This window comes from Simochromis diagramma, unplaced genomic scaffold (genome assembly GCF_900408965.1).
Source record: "Simochromis diagramma unplaced genomic scaffold, fSimDia1.1 OVJJ01000816.1, whole genome shotgun sequence".
NCBI lineage: Eukaryota > Metazoa > Chordata > Actinopteri > Cichliformes > Cichlidae > Simochromis > Simochromis diagramma.
In genome coordinates, this window is record NW_024386908.1 from 2738496 (window position 1) to 2751023 (window position 12528).

The 12528-nt window shown below is 44.8% G+C and overlaps 1 protein-coding gene across 5 annotated transcripts in view; it reads left to right on the forward strand.

Moving 5' to 3' along the window:
• Positions 1-12528, forward strand: part of sox5 (SRY-box transcription factor 5) — a 247819-nt gene that overhangs the window by 195340 nt on the left and 39951 nt on the right. For 4 of the 5 annotated variants that reach the window (XM_040035588.1, XM_040035586.1, XM_040035585.1 and 1 more), the window contains one exon: positions 8077-8163. In XM_040035588.1, the coding sequence (XP_039891522.1) occupies positions 8077-8163 (87 nt within the window). Of the gene's footprint in view, positions 1-6243; positions 6542-8076; positions 8164-12528 lie in introns of those variants that run through there. The other variant, XM_040035589.1, reaches the window with a different exon arrangement.

A 12528-nucleotide genomic window follows, 5' to 3' on the forward strand; every position in this document is an offset into this window, starting at 1 on the left:
ATAGCATCGCTAATTTCACCGGCTCGGCACAAAAACAACACGCAGAGGAGAGAAGAAAGGAGGGGGAAAAAAATAATGCAACAACACACAAGCGAAATGAAACAACAAGGAAAAGTTTCTGTGCGACTTTCTCGAATGTCGCTCCAGATTTTGCCCTTCATCGTTCTTTCACAATGTCGCGCCCTCTCCGCTGCTATTTCTGACTGCCAGTGTGTGGATCTGGCTCGCTGAGATTTCATGCCAGTGTAAAAATTGGCTGAGGGTTTGGTTCAAATCAAATTGGACATAAGCACCCACAACACCATCTGTTAGGGAAAGGCAGTGGAGTGAAGGGCAGAACTCTGCATTCAGATAAATGGATTTTCAATTTATTAAATTGTTGACTGACACCCTTGTAAATGTTCGCTTTATGTGGCGCGGCCTATTCTTAGAACTTAATGGAAACATGTTGCCATACATCCATGCAATTCCTAATATTAGAATGCAAAAAAAAAAAAGTCCTGCTGCATCTGTTGTTTTGAGTTCGATCTTTTCTTTTTGCAGCACGAGAGAAAAAAAAATAAAAACGTGTCCCTTTTCTACAACTTAAGACTAAAATAAAGCGCCCCGCTCGGTTAGACTTCAGGTGTTTTGGCAAGTGATAACGTGTGTGACGGTTTGTATTAACAGGTGTGTCGCACCGAAACACAGCTGAGATTGTCACAGCACTTCAGGGGAGGGCCATATGTCCCCCCACCTTCCCCGTCACTTCACCCAAAAACCTAACTTACATTAAAAGGTGAAAAACAACCTCGCAACTCTCTGAAGTTGATTTTGTTCAGCGTGAGTGCATGCCAGATACTTTGAGTCTGCGTGTGCTGGTGTCCTCCCTAGTCTAGTGGTCTGGGTGTTTATTAATAACTAAAGTTGGAGCAGCTTCTGAATGAAGAGTCACTGCGGACACTGAGGCCGACCAAGGACTGAATCTACACACACGCACACACATCCTCTGTCTGTTTCTTGCTGCGATCCTCTGCTTCAGTGGGAGAAACGGAGCACTGGTGGGGCGGGGGGGTTAGAAAGTAAGGAGGGAGGAGGATGAGGAGGAGGAGAGGGATTTTAGTGTTTACACAGAGGCCCGGCCACCGCGGCAACTGTTGCCAAGCGCCGTTCTCCCCAACAACAAGCCAGTAATTGGTACTTTTAGCAGCTAACCTTGCGGAGGTGGTGGTGCGAGGTGGGTTTGGACAAAAAGCTTTTTGATACATCTCCTCTCTGAAACATAGTGCCCCTGTTTCTGTTTCTTTTTCCTTTTTTCCCTTTTTTTTTTTTATAAACAAGAGACTGCCCATAATCTTGGCACCATCCTCATTGCTTTGGAACGATTGGACTGTCTTTAGAAGGAATCGATGAAAATGTGTCCAGACACATGGCCCAGCTCAACCAGACATGAATTGATCATCAAAATATCAACATCATCATTTCGTAATGGAGCGTGTTGGCGCCGTCAGCGTGAGGGGGGAGTCGGGGGTAGACAGACTGTGCAAAGCAAGAGCTGCGGTATCGAGAGGGTGTAAATAAGTGAGTTGTATTCCAAATTCAAAAGTTTCTTTGAACACCTCCATAATGTAAAAGACTGTTAAAGTTGAAGCGTTTTACTGCTGCGAGACTGGGTTAGCTACAATTTTGTAAATAGTAACAACCAAGCTTTTTGCTTTTTTGGAGTAAGTATAGATATACCGGAATAAATCTGTTTTAGGTGAAGCATTAAGTCAGGTAATTACAGCTTGAAGCTATCTGGAATCAAACGTCGTTCTTAATTACGAATCCATGTGTAGGTGTGTTTGACTCCATCCTCAAACTGGTGCTTATAAGTCTTTTTCGTACAGTGTGTAACCCAGATACAAGGTGAAAGTTTGATTAGTGCTTTTATGTAGCTCGGAATAATCAGATTTGTTTTATAGCTGACTCGAATGTCTAGATGCATTAAGAAATTTCATCAGTTGTTGTATCGTGAGACAATTCTGATTAAAGCTATAAATCCAAAATGACGAGCAGGTCAAATCAGTTATGTTTCTGTGATTTTGACTTTGATTCGTTTAGGGTAACCTTGTTAAGGTGGTTGCACAGAGTTACCTTAATCTAGTTATAGTCGAATCTTTAGATCACATGTAGACATGCGTATTCTGTCTCTGTGATGACCACCAGCTAATGTGCGTGTGTGCTTTTTTGCTTTCTTAACTGCAGAAGTCACCACACGTTTTAGTGCCCCACTCGCTGCCTCTCTGTTGCTTCTTCCTGCCATCTCAATACTTCTGTGTTCAGGGTGGCAGTCTTAGACAAACTGCACCAGTGCTTGTATAATTGCTTATTCAAAGCTGACCCCTGCTCAGTTGGGGAGGAGGAGAATGAAGGAGGAAGGGGTTAGAGGGGGGAGGAGTAGATGGAGTCTCCTCATGGCTGCCAAGGCCCAAGTCAATGTGGAGCCTGTTTTGCGGGATATAAGCGCCGGCCACGGGTCCCAAGCCAGGGCCCTTTCCTGTGGGCCCTCCTCCTCCTCCTCCTTGTCTTCGTTCTCCTCCTTCATCCTCCACCCTCCTCTGAGCCCGGCTGGGCCTGGCGCTGGCACAGAGGCCCCTTTGTTGTGCACCCGAGGACCCGGGCTCTCTGTCTCTCATACTCTCTCTTTTCCTCCCCTCTCTGCCTCTCTCTCTTTTTCTTTCTTTCTCTTTCCACACACACCACTCCGCCTCCTCCTCCTCCTCCTCCTCACCACCACCCCCCTTTCTTTTCCTTTAAAGGTCTCCAGTCTTCACAAATATGAGATAATAGGAAAAATAGAGCTGGCTGCTTCTGGTGACTCAGGGCAAAACGTCTGAGTGAAAAATAGAAAGTGAGAGAGAGGAGAGAGAGAGATGGCATTGTTCGTAAGGTTGGTCCGAGCAAGCTGGACTGAGGTTGAGTCTCCTCCCCTCGCGCTCTCTCTCTCTCCTCTCTCCAGCAGCTCCTGAACCAAAAGCTTACTGTGGATCCAAAAGCCGGACGGGGGTTTGCTGCAACACACACACACACGCACAGACACACACACACTGTTTCTCTCTCCGTCTCTCGGCAGGTGGACGGGGTTGTTTTGGCTCGGCTGCAGGGCAGCAGCTTGACTCCGTTTGAGCCAATGAGCCAAAATAATAGCCGACGATTCCAGAGTTATTGTCAGCGCTTTCCCCCCTCTGCTTTTCCCAGAATCCTTCTCAGCTGTGCGGGATCCGAATCAGAACGTCACCCTCGGATGAATTCATTCGCTTACGCATGAAAATACAACAGTGGGATCACCAGTTGTTTGTACTGTACGCTCCAAACCATACAGACAAAACAAGGAAAGATGATTTTTGAAACTGCCTAATCCACTCTGATTGATTCAAGCGCCAAAATGTTGCAGGCAAAAAAATATAAATTGAAGGAAATGCGCAGAAAAACATCTAGAATGACGTGTGTTGGTATTTTACTCAGTGCAGACATCATACAGTTTAAACAAGGAGCTGAAGAATTTTCAGAATATGTGTGTGTGATATTTTCAACATTATTTACATCCTTAAAGCAACTTAAGAAGCGAATAATGGAGAGAACTGCAGTTTAAATACTCAACACTTCCTCTTGCCTAATTTTTCTTTTAACACAATAAACTCCCCTCACACCTTATTCTTTCTCATGGGGTATCCTCGCTCACCCTCATCTCACACCACCCAATCCTGAAAATATGCGACCCACACCCGTGCGTGGGCACCAGACTCCACCCGCTTACCTCACACAACACCAACATACGCAGACACATACTCGCATACACACTCAGCATCCCATACGTCAGAGAAACAGGGAGTAGTGTCTCGTATTTTCATGGAAAGTGTTGTGCTGTCCTCCTTTATTATGTGATTTTTGGCCCGTAATTAGCACTAGTAGATTCTTGCTATGTTTCCATTCAGCTGTCAAGCAGATTTTATTAAAAAAAAAAAAAGACTTCTTAAAACATTATGGAACATGAAGAGTGAATTAAGTGCATTTCCATACGCTGAGCTGAAGGAAATAAATCCTTGAATCTGAACGAGGTGGAAAGAGTCTTTCAAGAACCGATTTGTATTGGACAAGTTGTTTTTGTTGTTGTGGAACATCAGCCGTGGACGTATTTATATATATATTTTTAGAAGGAAGACAAAAACAAGCGATTTGCTTCTAATGAACTAGTAAACAAGAAGATAATGCATAGACAGGTCACAGTTTCAAGCTGTCTAAACCAAACGGCAACCTCTGGGGCTTAAAAACGAAGTTTGGGGCTGCAGTTCCTTTAGTGACCACTAGGATGGCTCCAAAAGCACGTTAATCCCCACAGTCTCCCATGGTTAAAAGCCTTTCACTTAAAGTTTAAGTATAAATGGCACAGTCGGTCATTTTTTGAGGTTATTTAATAAAGATTCATTGATTAGTATACGATGTGTATATCTCTGAAAGCAATCTCATAAACTATTAAAAATACATAGGAGTGTGTGTCATTTTGAGGAAGGTGCCATGTTGCCCCGCCATTTTGAACACACAGTGGACAACAAAATACCACATCATATGGCCTCATATGCAGTACACCAAAGGTGAAGAGAAGTTAACCCGTATTCATGTCTGCATCTTCAAACTCAAGATATGAAGGATCATACCTATGTTTGATCAGCTTTTCAATTCAATTCAATTTTATTTATACAGCGCCAAATCACAACAACAGTCACCTCATGGTGCTTTATATTGTAAGGTAGACCCTACAATAATACATACAGAGAAAACCCCAACAATCAAATGACCCCCTATGAGCAAGCACTTCGGCGACAGTGGGAAGGAAAAACTCCCTTTTAACAGGAAGAAACCTCCGGCAGAACCAGGCTCAGGGAGGGGCGGGGCCATCTGCTGCGACCGGTTGGGGTGAGAGAAGGAAGACAGGACAAAAGCTGAAAAGGGGTCCTCTTCACTGAAGAAGGGAAAATGTGAAGGAAAGAGACAACACAGCTGGCTCCTCACCTCAAGCCTCAACTCCTGAACTGGATTGAGGACTGACAATGGACCAGCTAAACGACAACAGCTGATTATAAGCTAACATTATATCTCATATTATATAACATTATATATATATAGCTAATGTCGAGTGCTCTAAAAATCACACTTTACTTCTTATAAACAGTTTCATTCAATTCGCACATGGTATGAGACTTTATTTAAAAAGCGTCAGAGTCTAACTATGTTTTCTCCACTTCAAAGAAAGTTTCTCTAACAGTAGCAAACAGTCGAACAACAGCTAACCAATGCAGACAAATGTTGTCTGTTGCTGTCTGTCAGGTGTCACCACCACTGATTTGAGTCACTGAATTGATCTTCTCAGCTGTCTCTGTGATGTTTGTGGTTTTTGGAGAATTTTAATGGAATCACGCAGTGAATAACACAGCCTGCTGTGTGGTACAGAACATCATTGCATTACATTCATACAGTTTATAGAGGTAGCTGGATAGTCTAAGCCAATAACTTGGCACGCCACCCTCTCATCCAAATATGGTTACTTCTGATACCAAAACAGCACCCAAATATTGTGGCTTCAAAATGCAAAGCCCAGAAAGCAATGAGTGATGTCAAAGAGTCCATGTCCATCTTTATTTTACAGTCTGTGGTTCAAACAGATCATTTTAACTGATTCGCACATGTATGTGTGGGTTCTTGACCTCTATTTCTGTGTGCGTGTATTTTTGCAGTTTGTCATGGGTGACAGTGGAAGTTCATTTCTCTTAGTGTTCGCCACATCAATCAACATCCCACTAAAAGATACAGCACGCCATCCCCTCTTTCCTTCTCATCCCCTCTTTTCTCTCCCTCTCAGCTCCTCCTGCCCATTTCCTCCCATTTTGCCATCCGCCGCACAATGAAAGAGCCTCTTGGCTTTTATTAATAGTTAAAGTGGCCCCAGCCTGTCACTGGGGACAATGGCTGCAGCCCTGTTAATAAATAAAAATAATAACTAGGAGATGGAGACAGAGAGGGAGTGCAATGGAAAGAGAACAGGCGACACTGCCATTTGTTGTTCCCTCTCACTTGTCAAAGCTCTTTGGCTTAAAAGCCTCTGTCATTGTTGAGGGAGAGGGGGCTGGGGGGGGAGGAGGGGAGTGAGAGACAGAGAAAAATAAGGAGAGAGAGAAAGAGGCAGTGCCAGGGGCTAATAGCACCTGTTGGGGTGATGGTGAGACAGCTGTCGTGGAGGGTGGGGGGGGACACAGGAGCACACTCTTTCTTCTACTCTTTCTATGCATGTTTTTGCAAAAGACTCTATCGACTCGTGCTCCTCCTCTTCGCCCTACCTTCATCCTGCTGTGAACAGATTCCCTGAAGGCTACAGTGGCTTCTGAGTGAAAGCACTAGGGCTGCTGTCTTACTGGTTAAGTGGCAGCGTTGAAAACTCAAGGACAGAACAGGGCAAGGACAGTGGGAAGACGAACAGGAAAAAGTGAGAAGTGGACTTGGCTCGAAGTTCAGCGTTGATCCCGAGGTGTGTGTTTTTTTGCAAATGTGTGCTCACTGTAATCAGCAGGGCATGGATGTTGTCGTCTCCACGCCAGAGGAAAGGACCTCATTCAGGCCTTGAGGGAAGCAGAAATTAATGTGCGCTATTTTTTGAGTGTGTGTGATTATGTGAGGGGGGCTTGGGTGCAGGTTTGCAGGTGATCGGGTGTCGTTTAAATCCTTTAAATCTCCAGGTGGTTTGTCAACACTCCACTGTGGACAGAAAGGGAAATAGACGGATGAGAAGGAAAGAAAGAAGTTTAGGCGAAGTGCTGCTTTTTTGTGTACTCTGATTTGTTGTTGAGTGTGGAAGATATGTGTACATTCGTGTCTCTTTTAGAGGAAAAGATGCACTAAGCTGTTCAACTCGACACACCGGACATCCCCCCCCCTCTCCTCTGTGGAAAACCTGAGTGTTTGTGCATCAGTATGCATGTGTATGGGTTTATGCATGCAGGCTGTCTCACACCAGCGAGATTAAGACTTTTCTTAAATCAGTCTTGTCATTATAGGGGGAGGAAAATAATCTGGGGACAAACAAACTTTTTTCCTGCTGTCAGCGTTTGCAAGTGTGTATACATCTATGTGTGGAGCCACATATACTGTATGAGCACATTCAAGTGTGTGTGTGTGTTTGCATTGGCTGATAGGGTTAATCTCCCTACTCAAAGTGTAAAACCTCTCTCCTTAGGAAGGCCTCCCATCCCAAGTGCAGATGGCTCCCAGTAAATAAAGTACTCTCTCTTTCTTTCTCCCTCTTTTGTCTGATCACTCCTCTCTCCTCCTCGTTCACGTCAATCACAGCCAACAGGGTGACTACTCGAGGTTCATGGCCATATATCTGTGTATGCGTTCGCTTTTTTTCCGGTGCTTATATGTGCACACATCTTAGGATTGGATCTTTCCAAGTATACACTCACCCGTGTGACATTTCCATTCCCCTCACTGTATGTGTACTTGTGTGCACAACTGTTACCATAGTTTGATTGTAATTAGTGAGTCTGCGAGTGTGTGTTTAGGTAGTGGTTTGTGCGCGTGTGTGTATGTGCGTGCGCCTGTAAGCGTCTGCGTGGAGTGTGTGTTGAAAACAAAGCACTAGCTGATAATGTGTCCATTGTGGCGGGTGCATTAAGGCCCTCTTTGTCTCAGGGCCCACAGGGCTAATGATTCTCTAGCAGCAGGTGAGAGGGAAAAAAGCCTCTCTTTTTTCGTCTCTCTCTCTCTCCCCCCATCTCCTCCACTTGTCTCTCTCTTTATCTTGCGTTGCGCTCCCTCGCTCTCTCCCTTTTTCGCTCACTTGTTTTTGTTTTTCAGATTTCCTCTCTTTCGATTATCAGCTCCTCTCTTTCCGCCTTTCTCTCCCTCTCTCTCCTGCTGATGCGGCCATTAGGCTGAGCCGCTGCTGCCTTTATTACAGCAAATGGACTTTAAATGAGCTTTATTGTCATGTTGGCCAGCCATCTGAATCCCTCTCTCTCTCCCTCTCCCCTGCCCCCCCGCCCCTCATCCTCCCCTAAACAGAGGCCCCCAGCATTGAGAGGCTGTTGTCAAAGGACTGGAAGGATAAACTTTTGGCCATGGGCTCAGGGCACGTCGGAGAAATTAAAGGTACGGTAAAACTAAATTATGCCAGAACTTAAAGACTTTAACCCTGTGAACTTGATTGAGTAAAACATCTAGAGTTAGATTAAATATATGAGGCAGAAAGACCTAAAGCGTGGTAGGTATGACATCTAGTGATGGGGCCATATTGTAAAGATGACAGCTCAGGTTAAAGTTGACCAGAAATGAACTAATATGAACTGAATTCAGATGAAGTGATCCTAAATGAACTTGATCTGTCCTGAACTAAACCAGGACACCTGCTTCATCTTGTGCGTATGACCAGCGCGTCAAAAAAAAAAAAAGTTAATGGCGTCTCTGCTAGTCTCGCAGCTCGCTGTTAATTCACTGCTAATCGACCATTTTATCCACAACAACCCTCTTTAACACCCAAGAGCGACACAGGCGGAGTAGGACAGAGGGCAGCAGGGGACACAAAAAGGGAACAAGTGGAGCTGTGCTGTGAATATGCAGGAGCAAGAATCAACGAAAGCGAGAGAGGGGAAAAGATATAAGAGAGGCAGAAGAGACTGTGGCCATTATTCCCTGTAACTCCAGGGCAAAGCCGTCGTTCTCCTCCAGTAATTGAGCTTCATTAGGAAGCAAAGCAATATGTAATCAAAGAGCCTCGCGGAGCAGCGTGGCCATCGAGAGCAGGGCTCCATTGATCAAACCTCCTTTTCCCAGCTCCCTGCCGCGCTGACATTTCTGTGTAGGGGCGTCCCGCTTGGCGCACCACACACCAACAGCTGGGGAGCAATGTGTGTGCATGCAGCGGAAGCACACATATGCACGTTTGTGTCTGTTAAGCCGGTGCGTGTCTTACGTAAGAATCTGTGAGAAAAGGTAGAGCTGCGGAGATACTAAAGTGTTTGCTTTAATAGCGTCAGTGTGTAGGTGAGCGCACACATTGCTCTCACACTGTCAGCGCATCTCTTGATTTTTGTTTTTTTTTTTTTGCCCCCATCGAATTCCATTGAAGAGCATTTTGTGGGGAACAAAGTGAGCCACTGCCTCCTGCTCCGTTGGCTTTATTGAGAAGAAACATTGGTAAAAAGGCCCCATGCGGTTCACATAGCGATACACATACACACAATTATGGAACTCATAGTCCTGGAATAAATCTCCCCACGGTGTTATGCTATTAACGTCGCTCCCCCACACTAAAAAGTGACAGCACAGATGAGAACAATTGCTTGAAATCTGGATAACATTTTTATTCATCATTACGTTTATATGAGGGGAAATGCTTAAACCCCATACCAGAGACTTTTAAAGCTGCACCAATCTCTTTTTTTTGGGGGGGGGGATAATCTTTGTACAGCTGTTTGCTTTTTCTTTTTTACTTCTGCTTGAAATCTCTGCTAAATATTTATCTCTACACTGCATTCCTTTTTACAATAAAGTTGTGTGAAAAGACACAGTAAAGTCTAGTTCCAAAGTTCCAAAGTGTGAAATGATCGCTTTGCTTAGCTGCTCAAAAGAAAGGAAGAGAAAAGCAACAAAAAGAAAATAAACTGGTGCCATTTATAGTCTTAAATAGTAGCTTTGTACTTGAAGCCATTTTTCTGTGATTGGCTGACCCTCGCAAACACCAGGCAGTTTAGGCTTCTGGACTCTGAGATTAGATACCCGAGGTATCCTCTTCCTTTGGCTGAAGAATAGAAACACTGCCTGAAACACAGCTTCTGGAGGAGGGCTAAACCTAAGCTTTTGGCTCATAAAGATTACTTATTCACTGACCTTGTTATCTTTATTGTCTTTACTCAGGTTTAATATGACCATCTAGGTACTTTAGGTTCATTCTGTACACCACCCATACATAATGAGACAAAACCAGGTTTAAAGTCATTACGACAATTAAAAGGAACAGCTAATATTGTGTGGGGAGAGGATGCTGGCTGAGAGAGAGCAAGAGAGTTGGAGGAGTTTCACTTGGTTCCACTGACTGGTCAGGAGAAGGTAATTGTTGACTGGTCTTCCTAAAACAAATTAGGCAAACAGGATCAGGCAGGTACACACACAGCTAGCAGGAGCAACAGTGGTATTCCTAATAATGTACTTACTGTGTGCATTTTAAACTCCTCATTTATCTTTAAATAAACAATAAATGCAATAGAAATGGTCTGACTATAAGTAACTTTATTAGGATAACCAATTCTTCTGGTTTTTATTACTACAAACTACCACAAAACACCCACCATGTTAAGTACCTTAATTTCTCACCTTAGTATTGACTTGATGATATCAACTAATTTGATTATTCAGAGAAATTAAGTTCTTGTGTCCAAGTAAATATACTTCTTTGCATATGTTCTGCATTCTCTTATTCTACTTCACATCTATAATCCATTTCCTCCTCTTCTTTCTCCCTCCCTCCCTGGCCATCTCATCCCCACTCCTCCTTACTTACCCAGGGGGAGTTATCAGTGCAGCCGGGGTCATTAATTAGCACCGAACACAGTGACAAGTATTACATTGTTACAAATTGGTTAATTACCCTGCGCACGAGTGTGTGCGTGTGTGAGAGAGAGCGAAAAGGGAGAGAGTTGGTGTCGATTCGGGGAGTTTGTAGGTAAGCTCAGGCCGCGGCAATCAGCCTAAGGAGAAATGTGTGTAAACCAATGGAGGAAACCAGTTATCGATCCACCTGCCTGCCTCGCAGCAGCTGAAGAAACGAGGCAACGCGAGCTGATTTATGGGGTGACCACAGAAATTCTCAAAGTGTGAATGGGAAGAAATGAGAAGCAAAAGACGGGGGCGCCTCATGTCGGCGTTGGAGATTCTCGACATCTCGTCTCAGTTACTGAGCGTGTCGTTTTCCCCGGCGTTAGAGGGGAGCTGGAAACAGCTTGCAGAAAAAGAACGAGGACCGTCTTCCAGGCTCCTGGTTCGAGGAATGTCCGTTCACATCAGCGCGCACGCGCTCGCTGTTTGGAACCAATTTTCTATATGTGTGGGTGCGTGTGCAGAGGGAGGCTAACCCTAACAAGAAAGCCCTACAATAAAAAGCCTCCTTTGATCCATCCTTTCACCTTTGCAACCCCCCTCTTAGCCTCTTTTTTTTTTTCTTTTTTTTTCTCCCCTTCCTTCACACCCCTTCACCCCTCCGTTTGAACATGCCAACGTTTGTAACACAAGGCTCTTTCTTGTCTTGGTCAGCTTTGGCTACACACACACACACACACACACACATATACATTCTGGCTCTACAAAGGTGAGTCTGTGAGTTAGGACAGCGGCGTGTTTATTTTTCCAGCGGCCAGTGCTCCCGACAGTTGCCTTTATTGTTCATTGTTGGCGGATGGATGGAGCGCGGGGGGAAGTGAGGGAGAAGGGGGGGAAAGGGGGTGTCGGTGGGTGCAGTGGGGGTGGCGGCGGGTGAGGCGGCAGCTACCAACAGGGGAAGACAAATGGATGGCTCTCACCTTCCCGAGCGGTCAAAGGCCAGGTCAGCAGACATGGCCTACGTCTCCCCCCCCCCCGGACACAGATCTCGTCTTCTGGCTCCCCTCTTTCATCCCCTGCTGTGCTTCTCTTTCTTTTCTCCCGTTTCCTTCTCTTTCTCCCTCTTTTCTTGTCCTCATCTGGTTTGACTGGTGCAGGAATGTGGCCCTGTTAAAGGTAGCAGCTGAAGAACAATGGGGGATTGTGCTGTTCCACACTCACACGCACACTCACACACACACACAACAAAGGCATGTAGGCAAACATCAATATATATGACCAGACATGGGCGCACACACACATACTGATTTTGCCTCCGTGTGCCTCTCTCTAACTACATCCTGTTGAATGATTTAGGCCTTGTGTGGAAGTGTGTGTATGCGTGTTTGTAATGGAGCTGGTATGTCAGGATCTAAGGAGTCAAAGGTCAGGCCATGCTAAATGTGAGCAGGAGGTTGGCTGACTGCAGGGTAAACACAGACCAGACACACTCTCCTTTTCTCTCTTTTCCTTCTCTTTTTCTCACAAGCACACTCATAGGAAAAAAAATACAACTCAATACTGCTACGGAGCACTTCCAAATTTATCCATATTTCAGCACCAATCGGATAAATATTGATTGTACTTTAAGTTTTAGTGAAGAATGTCAATTTGCAAACCTGGCTGAAGATTCGTTTTGTTTGGTAAACGTACGATTCTGGCTCAGACATTACATTTGCTTTGCCTCTTCTTCCCACCACATTTTGCCTGTTTACAAATACTTCCTCAGCCAGCTTTATTTTCTTTATTTCAATACGGCAATAAAAGCGGTGATGGATGTGGCTTGATTAATCACTGCTGGCCTTCTGTGCCCAGGAGAATGAGTCAACATCTGGTTTTACAACCCTGCTGCACACAAACGGCACTTTACCCATCTTCCTTTGA